At 45.1% G+C, this 19,685-nt stretch overlaps 1 protein-coding gene across 1 annotated transcript in view; it reads left to right on the forward strand.

Moving 5' to 3' along the window:
* Nucleotides 1-19,685, forward strand: part of PCDH15 (protocadherin related 15) — a 2,701,201-nt gene that overhangs the window by 2,658,587 nt on the left and 22,929 nt on the right. Inside the window, exon 34 of the mRNA XM_086921939.1 lies at nt 19,436-19,509. Coding sequence (XP_086778065.1) covers nt 19,436-19,509 — 74 coding nt within the window. The remainder of the gene's footprint in view (nt 1-19,435; nt 19,510-19,685) is intronic.

Genomic DNA, 19,685 nt, shown 5'->3' on the forward strand with positions numbered 1-19,685 from the left:
ATTTATGTATTTGTTATAAAACATACAAGTAGACAGTAAACCACTACTGTTTGCCCGCCTCTTAGCTCTGTACGACATAAATATGATCTTCATCTCAGTTTTTGGGATTGCAGCAGCAGCATACGGGTCAGCCAAAATATTTAAGTCAAAGATTTCCTGAAAACTGTGTCCAATATGTTTTAACCAGGGAATCCTAAGATGGTTATCCAGTGCGAGACAGTTGTTAATTACAAGTCTATTGAAGGCTGTCTCCTCCTTTTGCCAGATAGATCGCCAGATCATTAAGGGCCTTAGGGATGTCAGATCTGACAAATAATTAATGCCTAATTCTCTGTGGATTAAAATCAGTTGGGGCTGAGGTTGGTAAACACAATAGTTTTTTGAGGAAAATATTTTCCTCAATTTGCAGACAACCATCAAGGCAATATCCCCGCACCCCAGCCCTGTATAAGGTGATCGACACACATCTGGATTGATAGATCTGCATCATGTCCCTGATGCGTCTGTCGCCTATCTTTGCCGCAAATCTAAAAACCCCGTGGGCACTTTTGGCCATCTTTGCACGAACATTAGTAATTTTGTGTGACCATGTTCTATCTTTGGCGAAAGTGATTCCTAAATAACAAAATTTGTCTACTTGTAGCACTCTCTCGCAATCTATAAAAAAGGTATGGGACCTCTTACGGCCTGTCCCACAGATCATAGTGTGAGTTTTATTCTTGTTGATAAGCAGTTTCCCGTCCTTGATAAAAACAGAAAACCGATCTATTAAACACTGGAGGCCAATAGGGGTCCTGGACAGTTACACGACATCGTCCGCATATAACAATACCGGCATGTCGATCCCTTTTACCTGAGGAGCATCAGCACTTATAGTTTTTAAAACTGCATCTACCTTGTTAATAAAAAGTGTAAAAAGCAGGGAGGCAAGTGCACAGCCTTGTCTAATGCCACACCTAACAACCTAACGTTAAATTTGGGGGTACACTCCCCTTTTACCCCGTATTGGACGCAGGTTTGCACATTTTCGTACAACCGGGCTAAAAAGAAGATTATTCCTTCTCTGGCCCCAAGCTCTAAAAACGTTGTCCATAGGGTGGGATGGTCCACCAGGTTGAAGGCGCTACTTAAATCTGCAAAGCAGAGATAAAGAGAGCCCTGTTTGGCCTGGGTGTATTTCCCAATTAGCAGATCTAGGTTTATACACTGATCAAGTGTTCCACGCCCTTTCCTAAAGCCATATTGGGTACTGGCCAAGGACCTATTAGCCACCGCCCATTCTTCCAGCCTTACTAGCAATGTCCTACTCATGATTTTAACAGAGGGGTCTAATAGGAAGATAGGGCGATAGTTTTTAGCATCCGACCTCTCTCCCTTCTTATGGATCGGAATTATAATAGATTCTACCCAAGTCGGTGGAACACAGCTGCTCACAGCTGCATTGAATTCAATAGTTAATAGGGGCCTCCACAGCGACGGAGCAGCTTTATAGACATCTATAGGAACCCCATCCGGCCCCAGGGCCTTCCGCCCCTTACTGGCACTAACGCCTAGTTCTACCTCTGCTACAGTAAAATCTAGAGGCACAATAGGCCAAGATCTACAGTTAGCACCATAGGGGCAGTCAGGTTTGAATATAGTGGAAAAATGGGTTACCCATGCCTCACTAATAACATTGGACATAAGCACTGGGATCGGGTCATCTTTTAGGAAAGGGGAATTAACCGTTGCCCAGAAGAGGGAACAGTTAGACATTTCCGCTGCCTGTGTCAGTTTTTCCGAGGCCTTCTGTTGCAGCTCTCCCTTCCTTTTTGATATTTTTTGATATTTGAGGGGTTATTTGTAGAGCGCAACTTTCGCTCCGGAGGGAGCATCTTGGCGCTGCAGATCCTGACTAATCAATCCTGAGGTTGAAGGGGAGATTAGATGGCCGCTTTGGCGTAGTCATCGGGGAGGTTAAAAATCCAGGTGTTTAAGAGCTTTCTGAAGGATTTTTCAAGCGTCTGTTGTCGGAGAGTTTTGGGCAGGCTGTTCCATGCTTTGGTAGCTAGAGAGCCTAGGGGTTTGCCGCCCTTAGTCTTTAGGTTATATTTGGCAGGGAGGATGAGATTATCAAGAGACGAGCGGAGAGAACGCTGGGGGTGTAGTGGGGAAATCGTCTGGAGAGATACTTAGGGCCAGTTTTGTTGAAGGCACGGAAGGCAATGATCAGAATTTTGAAGAGAATTCTCTTATGGAGAGGCAGCCAGTGTAGTAAACGGAGGGCAGCAGAGATAGAGGATCTGCGGGGTAGCCTGAGCACCAATCGAGCGGCGGAGTGAAGCACACTTTGAAGTTTTGATAGTGTGTTCTTTTTTGCCCCTTCGAGAAGGCTGTTGCAATAGTCCAGGCGGGAAATTATGAGCGCTACTGTCACAGTTTTCCTGGCATCGGTCGGGAAGAAGTTGAAGAATTTTCTGAGTGATTTGATTATTCCAAAGCATTTGCCAGCTACCGTTCTAGCGTGTAAGTCAAAGGAGAGGTCAGAGTCAAAGATAACACCAAGATTTCTGGCGGATGTGACAGTCTGGGGGAGGGCGGCTGAATCATCTGGCCCCCAGAGAGCTGGGCAGAAGGACGCGTTTTTTCCAATTGGAAGGATCTCAGTTTTGCTGGAATTGCATTTTAAATGGTTGCGGTCCATCCAGCGGAAGACTTCAGTTAGACAGAGTTTGAGGTTGAGTTCGGCATCAGTGGAGTTGTCCTCTAGAGGCACGATGAGTTGTGTGTCATCGGCGTACGAGGTGACTGGTATACCAAAGGAATCGATCAGGGATAGGAGTGGGATAAGATAAATATTGAAAAGGAGGGGGCTCAGGATGGATCCCTGTGGTACACCAGACGGGACCATCTTCTCTTTCGAGTGGAAGGGACCTAGGGCGACAGTTTGTGAGCGATCGGTGAGGAAAGACTTAATCCAAGCTAAAACAGTGTCGGTGACGCCAATATCCATCAGTCTACTGATAAGGATGGAGTGGGAGATGGTGTCAAACGCCGCCGTTAAGTCAAGGAGGATGAGAATAGAATTTTTCCTCTGATCTTGTAACAATTTGATGGTGTCTGATAGTTCTATCAGTGCGGTTTCCGTCGAGTGGTTTGGACGGAAACCTGATTGTTTGGGGTGGAGAATGTTGTTTTCTTCCAAGTGGCGTTTTAACTGTCTGTAGACTAGTTGCTCCGTTATTTTACGCAAGGCAGGGAGAAGTGAGATCGGGCGGAGGTTGGTCAGATCTGTCGGGGATTTATTGACCTTTTTCATAAGGGGTTTGACAATTCCCTTTTTCCATCGGCTGGGGACGGACCCTGTGAGGGGTGAGGAATTAACTATTTTGTTGATCGTAGGGTTCAGCACATCGATTAGTTGGTGCAGAATTTTAGGGGGACAGGGATCGGATGGCGAGCCAGATTTGCAGGCCAGGATGATTTCTCTGGTTTGCGCTAACGTGGCCGGTGAGAAGCTACTGAGAATGCCGACACTAGAGTCCGGTGGGGGGGGAACAAGGGGGGTATCCGGGGTGGGAAAGTTGTTTTGGATGGAGGCAATTTTATCTTCAAAGTAGTCAGCGATTTGATCACAGAGATCTTGAGATGGGGGAATTTCCGGTAGGAGTGCTTTGGGCTGAGTGAATGATTTTACTATTTTAAACAGCGTCTTTTGTTTTTGGCTGGCATCTTTAATGGCATTAACGTAAAAGGTTTTTTTGGCTGATTTAATTTTTGAGAGATACGTTTTCCTTATTAGAGTATATGCAAGACGATTGGCCTCATCGTATGTCTTGCGCCATATACGTTCAGCTTTCCTGCAGAGCAAATGAGCGTTAGCTAGGTCAGGTGTGAACCAAGGGGCCTTGGTTTTGGTTTTTTGATGGGAGGAGCCAGGACGCTTGGGGGGGATTCTGGACTTAATTTCCAGAGAGATCCAGTTTTGAAAAAGGTCGGCGTCGATATCGACGTTCCCTGATAGAGTAGGGGATTGGGAAGACATTAGGGGTTTGAGGCTAATGTTTTCTTGGACCTTTTTCCAGTTGATGGAGTTAGTAAGGAGGGGGTTGGCTTTATTGTAGGGGGGCGGATTCACAGTCAATGTGAAATGGGATCAAAGAGTGATCAGACCAGATCTGTGGCAGAGGGGGAAAGGTGGTTAAAGAAGAGAGGTTGGTGCACACACCATCAAGGGTATGGCCAAGAGAGTGCGTAGGAAGAGTGACGAGCTGCTGGATTTTAAACATATCCAGAGTTTGGGAGAAGTTGACGGATTGGGCGTCGGTTTTAGATTCAAGATGTAAATTGAAGTCGCCGAGTAAGGTGAAGTGTGAGTATCTTAGGGAGAAGTGTCCCAAGGAGTCACATAACGAGTCAAGGAATTCAGTAGCGTTTCCGGGTGGGCGATAGATGAGGCCGCCTGAGAAGGAGGTGTGTTCATTTAATTTAATTGAAAAACCTAAACCTTCTGTTTTTTTCAGTGGATCTAGACTGAAAGTATGACAGGAAAAGTTGTTTCTAAGTATAATGGCGACCCCGCCACCTCTCCCCTTAGCTCTGTCTTGTCTGAAAAACGAGTAGCCTTGGGGTAGGGCGATAGCAATATCGGGGTTGCTCTCTTCCGTTAACCATGTTTCGATGACCATTAAGCAATCAAGATCAGAGTCAATGATGAGATCGTGTATATCTTGATTGTGCTTGCACATGGATCGTGCGTTAATTAGTCCTCCTTTGAGTAAAGGCTGGGGAGCATTGGGGGGTGATAGAGCGGCTGAAGTGGGGCCTGAGTTGGTAGAGGTCCAACGGCAGAGCTTGCAGCTAACTGAGCCGGTTAGAGTGGCTGGGTCTAGTATGCAGGGGCAGTGCTTGGTGCCCTGTAGATGATGGAGGTCACTGGACTGGTAACGAATGCGGGAGGAAGAGCGGACAGAGTTTCCTGCGCCTGTCGCATTCTCAGCTGGGTTACAAATTTCTGATCCCTTGGCCTGATCGCCTAATTCACAAGGGATCTTTAAGCCACGCTAAGGGGGGTAATTAGTATAGTTGGCGGATCGCCACTGCCCACCTACCATTTCCCCTAACCATATTACGATGGTGCGGGGGACCCCGGTGGACGGAAAAAACGTCTGCCGGTTTTATGTCGGTTTTCCGCCAATCGGACAGGCGACCGAGCGGATAAGGGCTCCAATATGGTGGTGGTATCTGCAAGACACTGCCATCCATATTAGGATGAATGCAGAGATGTGCCTTTCCATGGTGGCAACGCCGCCATGGAAAAGCATGCAGTTTCTGCCTTAGGGGGCCTCTTGCGGACCCCCAGGTTGTTCGGGGGTAAGGGGGTGCACTCGGCATAGGCATGGACAAGGTGTCAGGCACCACGTGGTGCCTGTCACCATGTGCATGCCAAAGCACAACGTGCATTTACAGCATTGTGGCGGTGCTGTGAGCACCCCCCCCACAATGTTGTGAATGGGGGATGCCATCACCACAGTGGCATCCTAATGGCCACAGCCGGACCACTGCACCTCTGGCGGATTGTCCCGTTCATCATTATGGTGGCGGGCGGACTTTGTCTGCCGGCCATCGTAATAGGACCCTAAGTGGCTTAACACCCCCTTGTGAATAAGACAGAGCCACAACGTCAAGAAAAGTGACATTGAGGTGGAGATAGGGGCTTGTAAATATGCCCCATTATGTTAATTTTCAATCCAAGTTTTACGTCCTTTGGAGCCATTCCAACAAGTAATTGCCAACATTGCTGTTTACTTGCATGCATTGTAATTGTTTTGCAATAGTTTCTTTTTATCATCGGGATTTCAATCCATTAATATGACTACAATTTTTGAATAGGCACTTAGATGCTGCAATTTTATTTTAGGCTCTCTTAGTTGACGAAAAATGTATGAGTCTCCTGCAAATGAGTGAACACCTAGCAAAATCATAGTGGAAGTAGCTGAGAACCGGGACATATCATGATGTTCTCACATTGCTAAACTTCTTCTGTGCAGGTGTGTATGGTGCAGACCCGGGCCTAGATTTACTAAATTTGACACTGAGCAATGCAGACTGACAACTTGCTGCGCTGGGTCAGATGGAGAGAGCAGGAATGTTCCATAATTACAACATATGGTACATTCCTGCTCTCTCTCTCTGTGCTGGTGGACTTGTGGATGCCAATTACCAATGCAGGCACCCTAGCACTATATTGCAAGGGTGTCTGATTTACAGCCAGGATTGTTTTGTTGCAGAAAAGCAGACTTTTGTTTAGAAAAAACAATCACCAGAGGGAGTTTCATCTTGTGTTCACATGTACAAAGAGGAAACAAAGGTGACAAATAAACATAGGTTTCCTCTTTACGCCTCATCTGGGAAGGCGTAGCATTTCGATGTATTCTAGGTTTACTAGTCTTAGTAAATCTGAGAATGCACCAAAAACCAAGGGTATATGCATGGGATCACCCATGCTCCATTCATGGAACGCCTTCCCAACGCAAAGTAATGCAAGGCAGCGACTTGTGCTGCCTTGTGTTACTGCAGATGTACGGTGCTACACAGAGCCATGCAAGGTGGCTATTTTTTGGCATAGTAAATCATACATAGGCCTTGCATTGCCTTGCATCACTTTGCGTGATACAAGGGCAACACAAGCCTTTGATGAAGCTGGGCCTTGGTCTGTCTGCAAAACCCATGGTAAATCACTCAACTCATGAGATACTGCAGACCGTGTTGCAGGGTAACATGGTTAACAAACAAAATTACTGATTGGACAAAGGCACTCCAGATAATACAAGTTTATTGATTTTTGTTTTTTTTAAACTTAATTTACCAGTTTCATAATAGTTACATTCAGTACATGGTTACTCACTGAGATTTTGCAATTTAAAATGCATGAAGCAAAATGGAAAAAATTACATTTCTAGCTACACCTGCCCCCCACCCAACCCTCCACCACCCCATAGAGCTGATACAGCTTATATATATATAAGTACATAGCATCTGCCCTTTCTCAAAGTGGTACATCTCGCCCGCGGTGCTTTCCTTTCCTTCCCATTCCCATTCATTCAATTAACATCTGGATGCAACTCATGAAGCTTTTACCCCACTCCAGTGGAAACAATCCCATCCGTTTGTTGCACAGCGGGAGTTGCTCTAAGCACAAGCAAATAACTCCAAAGGGGCCCCAGATATCTCTCAGCCGACACGCCAGAGGCTAAGTGCTGGGATATAGTTCACTATTCATGTTGCAATACGTTAAAATGTTGCGCTTGCCCTTTACTGTTGAGGGGGGCTTTGCAGCTTCATTTAAGAGCTATCTCTCTCTTTGCCAGCAGTAAAACGATTGAGGTAAATTTACTAACCTCTTTTGGGAAACCAAATACGAACCCCAAAAGCGCAGTCTCAGGAGTGGGAACTATTTCCAAACTTGGTATTTCCCCAATTACTCTGTACACTCCATGCCAATAGGCCCTAATTTTAACACAGTTCCAGGCAAGATGTACAAAGTGGGCATGTGGCACTTTGCATTTCAAGCATTAGGAGGCCTGCTAGGATTAATAGTGCGCATTTTCCCAGTTGTCATATATATTCTCCACAGAAATTTAAAGTGCATCAATTTATGTCGGCTATTCAGGGAGACCTCTTTAGTTTGTACGCAACAAAAAGTCCATTGCGAATCCCAAATGAGGTGACCTAGATCTCACTCCCAAGCTTCTCGGACCTTGGAGTATCTGCTGGGAACTAGAGCAGCACATGCGCCATACATTTTGGAAATAAGGTTCTCTCCCCTGGGGCACCCAATCACCGTGGTCAGTGGGGCAAAGGACTCGGGCTCCAAACAGAACACAGAGATCCCCGCTCTTAGTGCACAGCTGACCCGATTTAGCATAAAGTGATTCATAAAAGATGCCTCGCTAAATCTCCCCTCCTCTGTACTAGAGAACACATGGTCCCAGTAAATACATTTTACTTATGTAGTATTTGGAAAGTGTGCGCTGCACCAATTTCTCCTCTATAATGGGTATCCATGGGCTATTTGAGATCAGATTTTCAGGACCACCTCGCCTTCAGGAAGCAACTCAAGACCTGGCTGTTCGAGCAGTAGCGGACCCCCCTTCATGAGCTCCATTGACTCTCACTAACTTCTGCCAGGCCCAACTGGTATTCGACACAGCAGAATATCACAAGGATCTCTAGGAAATCCCAGTGGCAGCACAGTTTTCAGAGAGGCTGGCAAGACTAAATCTGCCTTAGGTCTAATGTAGGTAATCCAGGGTTCAGGTTGGTACCAGGAATGTGTGTAACTTCACTGCACAATCAAATAGTGTACTTGCAGATTTGAAACACTGAATCCCCCTCTGTCACACTGTACAGTTATGACATCCCAGCTAACCCTTGGTCTCCTGCCTCCCCAGACCAACCTTATGAGATGAGAGTGCAGAGTGAGAAAAAATCTATTAGGGAGCGGTATGGAAATGTTGTTAAATAGGTACAAAAATGTTGGGAGGACAATCATTTTTATCAGCGCGACATGACCTGCAAGAGAAAGGGGAAGTCACAGCTATCTTTCCAATTGTAGTTCTAATTTATGCATAGCGGGGCCGTAGTTCAATCGGATTATTTGTTCTGTTTCCTTGTGGATATATATTCCCAGATATTTGGTCGAGTCCTCACACCATTCAAGCGGAAATTCACAGCTCCATTTCGTGGTACAACTGGTAAGTGGGACTATCACTGATTTGCTCCAATTGATGGTCAGGCCAGAAAACCAGCCATGCCGTATAATCTCTCTCATAAGAAGGTCTAGGTTCTCCTGGGGGACCGAACGTAAAGGATGATATCGTCCGCAAGGAAAAAGGAGAGGGTCCGTTCTGAACTGTAGTCCTCTATGCATATGTCTTTCCTGAATATGTCTGGCCAGAGGGTCCATAGCTAGAATAAAAAGCAGTGGGTATAGAGGGCATCCCTGCCCGGTGCCCCGGGTGAGATTAAAGAAACTCAATAATGTACCATTTAAGCATAGTCTGGCAATAGGGGCAGCATATAACAGCGCTGTAAGGTCAATAAAACCTCTTGGCATACCCATCCTCCTCATCACCGCCAGGAAGAAAGGCCACTCCAAGGAGTCAGAGGCTTTTTTGGTGTCAAGAAGGACTGCCGCTGCCGGGACTTCTGGTGCAATTCTATGCAGCGCAGTGAACAGAGTCCTCAGATTGAGGGAGGTTGATCTGTGGGGGACAAATTCCGATTGGGCAGAGATAATCCGATCTAACAATAAGACTAGCCTTAACGTAATCATTTTGGACAAGATTTTATAATCTAGGTTTAAAAGGGAAAGTGGCCTGTATGACCCGCAAGCTAGCGGGTCTTTTCCTGGTTTAGGAAGTAGGATAATTACTGCTTCTTGCAGAGTGGGGGTCTCTTCCCCGCAGTCAAGCACCTCATTATAAACCTCTAGCAGGCATCCAGCCCGGGGGCTGCAGAGCCGTTCATTGCGTCTATAGCAATAATGATCTCTTCTGTGGAGAATGGTTCCCTTAGGAACTCTTGCATGAATTTCTCAAGCCAGACCAAGGTCATCTCAGTCAGATACTCCTCCTGGTCCGGAGTGTTGTGTGTTACTCGGGACGTATAGAACGTAGTTTAGTATGATAAAAATGAGTCCTGTATTTCTGGGGTACCTTTGAGAATCTGGCCTGCTGTAGATTGGATTTCGGTGATGCATGTTCGTCCAGATGGGTCTTTAACAGCGTGAAGGTGTGCGGCCCGGTCTCTTGCCCTCCCTAAAATGGTGAGCGGAAGCGTATTTACTTAAAAAATAGCTTTTCGTTCAGCGGCTCCATGAATTCCGCCAAGAGGGACAGGCGGCGGCTAAATCAGACAGGATCTGTATGCTCAATCTGTTCTCTATCTATTGTTTCCAATTTTTGTTCAATACGTGCAATTGTGGCCCTGAGGTCCCTCAACACCCCAGCATGCTTAGAAATACAAACACCCAGTGTGTAGGCCTTAAAGGCCTCCCAAAGTGTGGCCCAGTAGTTGACTGACCCAGTGTTTAACTCTAAATATTCCTCTATTGCTTCACAAAGCTCTGATTGAAACACCTCATCCAAAAGGGCCCTCCCAGGAAATCTCCACTGCTTTTCACTTCCCTCCAGCTTGGGAGCATGGGTCTTCAACACCAGTGGACAGTGATCCGAGTACGTTCTGGGGAGAAGTTGGGTAGTTTTATACCAAGTAAATGAACTAGGGGAGATCAACCAGTAGTAAAACTTGGTCCGCGTATCATATTGGCCAGAGTAGTGAGAATATGCCAGACCTACCGGATTGCACTGCCTTCAAATATTCATCAACCCCACTGAGTCACACAGATCCAGCAGTGCTTGTTGTTCGCATGGCTTCGTGTCAGGGGAGGCAGAGGAACCGTCGAGGAAAAGGTCTAGTAAAAGATTAAAATCGCCCCCATACATATGTACTCTGCATCAAGCTGCAAGATTTGAGCATGCAGTTCATGGAAAAACTCTGGGCTATCGATATTAGGGGTGTATATGCACATGATGGTGAACAGCCATTACAATGCGGCTGTTTCACCGCATGTCATTACATCCCATGAGTTACATCGCATGTGATGTAACAACGCATACCAATACTACAGATACCATTACATTGCATGCACTTTTACAACGCATGGGATGTAATGGCTATCAACATCGTTGTGAGGAAACTGAGGCTTTTCCGTTTCCTCACAACAACGTTATGACGTGCACTGCCCCTCAGACGATGCTGGAACCAGGAGAGGGAACCACGAGGAGAGAGAGGTAAGGGGAATTGGGGGTAGGGGTAGGGTTTTGCTGGGTTAGTGTTTCAGTGTAAAGAGCGGACTGGGGAGTGGGGGAGGGTCATGCTGGGGGTAGTGTTTTAAGGTTTGGGGTCGTGTTGTGGTGTTTGTTTTGTGTAGGTAGGGGAGAGTCTTGCTGGGTATAGTGTTTCAGTGTAGGGAGCAGACTGGGGTGGGGGAGGGTCGTGCTGGGGGTAGTGTTTTAGGGTTTAGGGTAGTGTTGTGGTATTTGTGTAGCGTAGGGTAGTGTTTTAGGGTTTAGTGTAGTGTCGGGGTCATGCAGGGTAGTGTTTGATTGTAGGGTAGTGTTTTAGGGTTTAGTGTAGTATCGGGGGCTCATGCGGGGTAGTGTTTGAGAGTAGGGACCGGACTGGGGGTAGGGGGAGGGTCATGCAGGGGGTAGTGTTTTAGGGTTTAGGGTAGTGTTGTGGTGTTTGTGTAGTATAGGGTGGTGTTTTAGGGTTTAGAGTAGTGTTGGGGGGTCATGCGGGGTAGTCTTTCAATATAGGGACCCGACTGGGGCAGGGGTAGTATCGTGCAGGGGGTAGTGTTTTAGGGTTTAGGGTAGTGTTGTGGAGTTTGCGTAGTGTAAGGTAATGTTTTAGGGTTTAGTGTAGTGTTGTGTCCTGCAGGGTAGTGTTTGAGTGTAGGGATCGTACTGGGGTAGGGTCATGCTGAGGGTAGTTATTTAGGGTTTGGGGTAGTGTTGTGGTGTTTGTGTAGTGTAGGATAATGTTTTAGAGTAGTGTTGGGGGGGGTCGTGCAGGGTAGTGTTTGAGTGTAGGAACTGGACTGAGGGGTATGGGAGGGTGGTGCTCGGTAGTGTTTTTGGGTTTTAGGGTAGAGTTGTGGTCTTTATGTAGTGTAGGGTTGTGTGTTAAGGTTTAGTGTAGTGTCAGGGAGTCACGCAGGGTAGTGTTTGAATGTAGGGACCGGACTGGAGGTATGGGGAGGGTCGTGCTCTTGGCAGTGTTTTAGGATTAATGGTAGTGCTGTGGTGTTTGTGTAGTGTAGGGTAGTGTTTTAGGGTAGTGTAAATGTAGGAAGAGGACTAGAGGTTGGGGGAGGGTTATGCAGGGGTACTAAATTAGGGATTAGGGTACGGCAGGGTAGAGTCACTTACCTTTCAAACTTTTACCATGAGTATACCTCTACCACGCATGCCTTTGCTTTGTAATGGCATGAGTGGTAAAGGTATAGTCGTGGTAAACATTTACGATGTAATGGTATGTCGTTGTTATTGACATTGTGTAGTAATACCCGCATTGTAATGGCACGTGTTGTATAAATATGCGATGTAATGAGTGATATTCGCACACAAATGCCATCCAGTGGCCCATTAGCTATCCCACTTCCATGATACAGCAACCTTCTCATTGTGAGCCTAGTGCAGCTGGAAAGGGAGATATTTGTGTATCATATCATGGTGCCTCTCAAATAAGTGCTATAATTAGCAAAATATCGATGTGGGCCCTAAATAGTCGCAAAATGGGTGACGTCTGTTTTGGGTAAATGGGTTTCTTGTAAAAATGCAACATCTATCCCATGACGCTGTAAGTAATGTAGTATGTGCTTCCCTTTTCTATCCTTACTGAGTTCTCTGACATTCCAGGTGATGAGCCACAGGTCAGAATAGGTGGACAGGTTATTCAATGTTGTCATGTAGACTGAAAAACAGTGATAGCTGTATTTCTTAATTACCAAAACTCTTCCTTGTACAGTGAGTATACTGAAATGCAGATAATAATAACCAAAAACCACAGACATTCACTCTCTCCACCCCCCACCCCTCCCTGCGCCACCCTGAGCAGGGAACCACCCCATATAACCTGCAGACATATGCATCATGTAAACATCCCAGATATTTAAGCAGGAAATAAGTAAGATACAGTACAATATATGAACACCTTTATTGTGCTAAACACACAGGGGAGTGGCAACGCCATGTCAGAGACCCAACGTGTAGTAAACTAAATTTAACCTGGTGAATATCCTATCTCAACGCAAGAAGAAAACCTTCGGAACGGAGCAATAGGGTTCAGAGGCACAATCCCTGGGTTAATCAGAGGAAAAAAAGTTCCAAACTGGCAACCGATCCACTGTGAGGAGGGTAGCCCTGGATGTGTCTGTGCACTTTTGACTGCTGTTGCCTTTATAGTTTCTGCAAAATTCCTGGACCGCAGTGGGGGTATCGAAGATCCTGGGTTTACCCTCGATATCCACCCGAAGGCATTCTGGGTATAGCATACCGTATTTGAGACCCAGATTTCGAAGGGTAGCCTTAACACCATTATATTTGCACCTCGCCTCCTGCCCCATTGCTGTAAAGTCAGGGAACAGACCCAACGTGATCCCTGGGAATTTATAGCGCCACTCTCTCTTGCCAATCGCAGCGCAGTGTCCCTGCCTTGAAAATTCAAGAGGCGCGCAATTATAGGTCTGGGCGGGCAGCCAAGATTGGGGCAAGGGCCCAAGGATCAATGAGCTTGTTCAACGACAAACCCTGGAGTGTAGGCATGCTTGCCAAATATGTCCTCCAACAGAGTTTCCACAAAAAGATCCATTCGGCCATTATTGGCTGATTCAGGGACCCCAAGTATGTGAACGTTATTGTGCCTACTGTGCGCCTCCAAATCTTCATTTTTGATATCTACTTCCTTAAGGATCTTTTCCATGAGATGTAGGCGCTTTGATGACTGGGATGTCCCGTCTTCTAGATCTGACAGCCTACCTTCGACTGTATCCAGTTGCTTATAATTCACCTCTATTTTCGCGCCCAGATTGCCCAGGCGCTTTTCCAGGGCATCAAACCTGCTATCCAGCGCCCTGAAACCGGCCCTCAATTCTTGCATCAAGGATATTCTGGCCTGTGGAAGGATCACTTGCTGGGCCGTAACTTGGCCACTCTCAGCCATGCCGTTGCCCATTTCTGGCACTTTCTCTGTGGCTTTCCCAAACTGCAATAGCCGTTGTTTGGGGTCTTTTTTACCCATATCTTCCTACATAAGCCTGATGGGTTGCAACATCTATCTCCAGCCAGACTCAGAGTGGAGGTGTCAGAGGGTTAGCCTGACAAGTGTGGGAATAACCAAGGATCTGTTACTTACTGATGAATCCTGCAGCTCAACCCCTTACACTGGAATGCGTTATGTGCTGCCTCCACCATCGTCATCAGGACCCAGCTACATGCACAATTTATAGGCCCTCAGCGCCCCATCAGCGAACCCCTTTTGTAGTTACTTGCAGTGACCAGCATAATGTAATGCCAAGGGGTGTCTAATTAAAGCAAACGGTGCATTGGGAATGCCTCATTTCTGTAAGTGCTGCATTGAGGCCTCCATATCGAGCATGGTGGGTGACTCTGTACTCTCGAGTGGGCGTTGCAGCCCCAGCCACTGGTGCCCCCCCTTCAGGCCTGTCTGATCAGCCTGGCGGCTGTCTCCCAAGCTCTCCCGCTGCCCCCATCGCCACGGGGCTTCCAGGAGCAATTCAGGCACAATTTGTGTTTAAGGGGTGATTAGAGGGAGGGGGTCTCATACCAGGAAACACTCACCTCGCCCATTGCAAGAGCGGTACTCGACCATACAACTGATGTGGCAGCATCCGAGCCCCCAATCGAGAGTGAGCAATGAGCACTGCCCTCTCTTAGGCCCTACCGCACCCCAGCAGACAGCTCCTCCCACGAACATCAGCCGGACCCGGAACGGGCCGATTTCTTTGATTTGAGTAGCTGCAGATGGTACCCCAGGATCACCCCTTCTTCAGTTGTTTGAGCATCCGTTCCTCCGCTGACTTGGTGTACAATTACATCAGATAGGATGCGATTGGTGGGATCATCCGGCGGAGCTTCAGCGCTGCGTGACCATCCTGGTCGGCATCCTGGCCATGCCCCCATACAAGTTTATTGTTGACTGGTTACATTGTCACAGTATGTGACACCGACAAGAATGCGCATGCCCACACCAGGACTTTGTGACCACAAAGATGTGGAATTTTTAGTTGAATGAAGGGAAGTGCATTGAGAAAAGTACCTTGCTTCTCATTGGCAGCAAAAAGTGTCTTTATGCATCACCCGGCTGGTCATCGTAGAATCTTTATCAGTCTCAAATCTTAACTTCCTCCCGTAAGTAGATCCTTGAATATTTCAAAATTAATTTGTGGCTCTGGCTTCGTACACTATAAAGCTCGATGCTTATGTTTCAAGAAACATTTCTGTAGCAAATGACAAACCATGATAATATAAGAGCTAAAGAATGACCAATTGCATAGGAGCCTTTTGCTCAAAAACCTTTGTAGTATATAACAGATTGGCAAGTTTTGCAACTCCACTGATTCTAAGGCGATAATGCATGTTACAAAACGGTTGGCTCTATTAAGAAATATTAAAAGTATGAAGCCCCAAAGATTGCAACCAGGCATCATACGTTTGAAGCAAAAAGTAGTTTAAATCATGTAGAAGAGAAATACATCGAACCCTAACCACAAAGATAAATACAGTCTTGAACCTGCTTTAAACCTAACAGGAATTCACAAAGTGATTCCTGGTAGGGTAGACCTAAACCCATTTACATGTGCAGAGGTCTTTACCACAAGTGCTGAATTATCCACACTCGTAAATTCCACTCAAGAGGTGGCAAATGGATACTCCAAGACATGGTTGGCCTGGAAAGTTTGAGAACACCCACACACATGCATGCTCGAGAGTATACACACATTCCTGTCATTCTCCTTTCTACTCTAGAAACTGCAGTCATTTTAGTTCAGAAAACAGCTGGCATAAGTCTCTATCCAAGATGATAAGGGGCGGATCACCCTGCCCAGAAATGCAGGAGTGTAAGGGAAGGAGTTTCTCCACGGGGAAAACAATATTTCTGTCGTGGAGAACAAAATGTGCATTTGCAAGGGGAGATTGTATTCTCCTGCGCAGGAGATCCAAAAGGGAATGCCACATGATCTTCCCAGAAAGCCATATGGAAACCTGCTTGTGATGCAGCTTTCCACATAAATTCCTGTGAATGTTTGGGAATCCTGAAAAGTCGTAAATCTATATTTGCATGTAGATTTAAATCACTGAGTGTAGATTTATTACTTCCTCTGTAAATCGGGCCCATTGTTTTCACAAAACATGATACAACTCTGTGCAGTGCAGATTCTGGTGCAACAAGGCACCGCCCTTAATCTATTCATCTGCATTAAACCTGTGTTATAACTGTGATTCTTACACTATTCCCCTTAAATATGATGGAATACTAGAACGTTGCACAGTACACCTAAGACATGATTCACAAAGGGAGCCGTAAATCTGCACACTAAAAAGTGGAATTCTGGTCAAACGTGCAGATTTCAGATTTTTTCTTTTTTTTATAATTTAGCAGTAGTACATTTGGAAATGTGCACCAGTTGCTTCTTTCTCGATGTACTGGTGAGTAAATCATATGATTTTCTAAAAGCTGTGCAGAATTTCTGGGTTACCTTTTTTCTGTCCACTATCCAATCTACTTCACACAATGCATATCTTTGTTGAGGAATCTTTGGCAGGTAGTCTTTCCAATACATGCTTGTCCAAATATCCAGCAGGAAACAACAAGGGGCCATATTATCAAGAAAGGGCGATACATTATCGCCACTTTTATCGGCAGGAAACTGCCGCTAAAGCGGCGATAATGGGCTTGATAAATATGCCCTTATGAATTCCCATAGAAGCCCAGGTTCCCATGTTAACCTGGGCTCCTATGAAAATACACAAGGGCATATTATCAAGCCCATTATCGCCCCTTTAGCGGCAGTTTCCTGCCGATAAAAGGGGCGCTAATATAGCGCCCTTTCTTGATAATATGTCCCAAAGAGATTTAAATCAGAGTGAAGAAAAATATTTACAATGGACCCCTGGCAAGCCGTGTTTTGCAACATGGAGTCATTTTTCCTCTTCAGCTGGTGCTTCAAGCTGCTTCTGAAATGCAAAAAGGAAGAAGCAGTGTAACATTTGCGGGCACCTTTAATCAAGCTGTAAAATATTATGGCCTCAATAAAAATTTTACTTCTCTTTGATTGAACTCTGGGGCATATTATCAAGACAGGCAATAAAATTATCACCGCTTTAGCAGGAGAAAACCGACGCTAAAACAGCGATAATGGGCTTGATAATATGCTCTATGGAATTCCAAATGAAGCCCATGTTAGATGTGAAGGACATCTAACATGGGCTTCAATTGGAATTCCATAGAGCATATTATCAAGCCCATTACCGCCATTTTAGCAGCAGTTTTCTGCCGCTAAAGCGGCGATAATTTTATCTCCTGTCTTGATAATATGCCCATCTGTTCCCAGTGTCCAACATTTTCCCCCATAGTATGTACCTCTCCTTCACCTTCCACGTATATATTCCTCCCACTAGTTCAGTGTAGATCACTGTTAAGAAATGACAGTACCTTCTGCAAACAAAAGGATGCAACATAGAGTTGTGGATTCACTGAGTCTGTCATGTGCGTTCGTTTCCAAGCAAACTTGATCAAGTTCGATAAGAGACAAATGGCCACAAAGTGCACTTAGGTCCACACTCGAACTTTCCTGCCACTGAAGTGGATGAACACCTGTGCATGAGAAAATTATGGGATTAATGATGACCAAGGGAACCCAAGGCACCACTGTAATTAGTTGGATCACCTTACTGCTGTGCACAAGCACCTTCAAGAAGAGCAGAGCCCCAGGATTCCCACACTGGAAAGGCACATTCATGGGAAAGTATAAAAGAAAACTCTAGGATGCAGATATTGCACAGGAGAGCTTACACAAAACAGGAAATATTTGATTTAATTGGAGCCTTGGGTCAACTGGGTATGTATGTCAGTTTAGAGGGCAGTGAATACCAAGGAATTCCCAAGGCCATGTTGTCTGTGCCAGGTATGGGTTCTATCAGTCAGCCATACAGGGCTGACAGGCAGAACATTTAGCACCACTTTGTTGATGCCTCCCCATTACTACGCCGCTTCTATCTTGCAATAGCCCAGCCACCCCTGTAATTAATGGTTAATAGTACCACATGGTGGCAGGCGTCTGACATGTTAGCAGCAGGAACGAGGCCTTGACATAGGAGGTGCCTTCACCCAAGTGTAAATAGAATACATAAGCCTCTATTTCAATATAGTAAGAAATTGACACATGGTGTCTCACCATTGTCTCTCTGCAAAGGATATTTATCAAAGCTCTTAATTAGAAGGTCATCAGTGTCTTCCAGGAGGAAGGACGGTGGTGACTTTGACGGCTTAGATCTTAATGAACATTCAAAAAAATGTCAACCACTTTACTCTCCCAGAGCACAAGGAAACCATGTTGTTTGCCATAGACTGTTGCAGGGGATGATGGATCCCACCAGTCCTACACACCGAGTGACCATAGTAAACTCTAAGGAATACCTGACTATAAGGGAAAACCGTGGATTCCACTGGGTGTCATGGTCTCTGACTGGTATTGGTATTGGTTCCACTAGGAGGTCCTGCATTACGGTGCATGGAACATCACACGCTGCCACTAAACTATTTTCCTGATTTTGAAATAATATGGCATTGAATATACAGTTGTTGAATCAAACCAACTTAACATTGGAACTTTGATGGGATTAACTTCTCATTGTTCTAGAAAAAGGAAGTGAGTGCATTATCTAAATTGTTAACAAAACTTTAGTTTAAGGATAAATGCCACCTGTAGCTTTAAATTAAGCTTAGATGGGTGGCAGCCTATTTGGTATACATTTCCTTAGAACATTCAGGGTGAAGTTGACAAAGTGCTGGACAATAAATTAAGGATAAAACACCAGAGAAAGCTGAGTAAGTGATAGATACCAATGACGAGGTCATATTTGTTTTTAACATGCTCTCCAGGCCCAGAGCTAACTTTAATGTGGCTTGAGAACTTGCAAATACGTTATCTAATGCAAAACTTTAGATAACATTTTATCCCACCAAACCAAGCTGCCCAAACCTATGTGAGATCTACCCAAAGTCAACATTATAATACATCCTAAAGTGATACTAGTCCCATAATTTTTCCTTCTTAGAATACCAGTGAAGAGACCTCCAATTTATTGGCAATGTCATTCTATTTACAAGTTTGCTATGATAGTGATCTGTGACAGCCAGACATGTGATGGTGACATTTATAACAGGGGATTTCAGCCTACATTCTAATATGCTGTTCTCCATGTAAGCCTCACGTAACAAATCCTATTGTTGTGTATGCCTTATGTAATATAGTTGTGTGCATCTTATTCTAAGAATTTTTAATAAACCTTACAGTGTTGGTGGTGTATTTATGTGCCCAGTCTCTCTAATATATATTTAGGAATAACGTTGCCTGTAGGTCTGGAAATATTTGTTACAGCTATTTAGTGCAAGCAAGCTAAATGCCTTTCAATTTCATATACTTGCTATTTTATTTTTATTTATACTTATTGTTTTATTTCTATGCTACTCTAGAGTGTTTTATGGATTTAAATCTGAAATACACATACATTGAACCAGCTTTTATATATACTTGGGTTGTAATATGTATCCACTTATTTTAATTTATTGTGTTTCATGGCAGGAACTATCCATGGAATCTGGAATTGATCCTGGTCAAGAGTACTATGGGCAGGATTATTACAATTATGAACCTGGGTATGTTTTTTTAATTGACAGCTTCATAACGAACTTAAAACCTGTTATAGGTAACTTTTTGTATTTCGACAGAACTGTGAGGTTAAGTCTTTGTCCTCAAATGTTGTACTCTGTTAACTCGATAAAGTGATGCATATGGGTTTGTAATTCCATTATTCAACATCTCGTAGTCATAA

Source organism: Lissotriton vulgaris, chromosome 5, assembly GCF_964263255.1.
Source record: "Lissotriton vulgaris chromosome 5, aLisVul1.2, whole genome shotgun sequence".
Classification (NCBI taxonomy): domain Eukaryota; kingdom Metazoa; phylum Chordata; class Amphibia; order Caudata; family Salamandridae; genus Lissotriton; species Lissotriton vulgaris.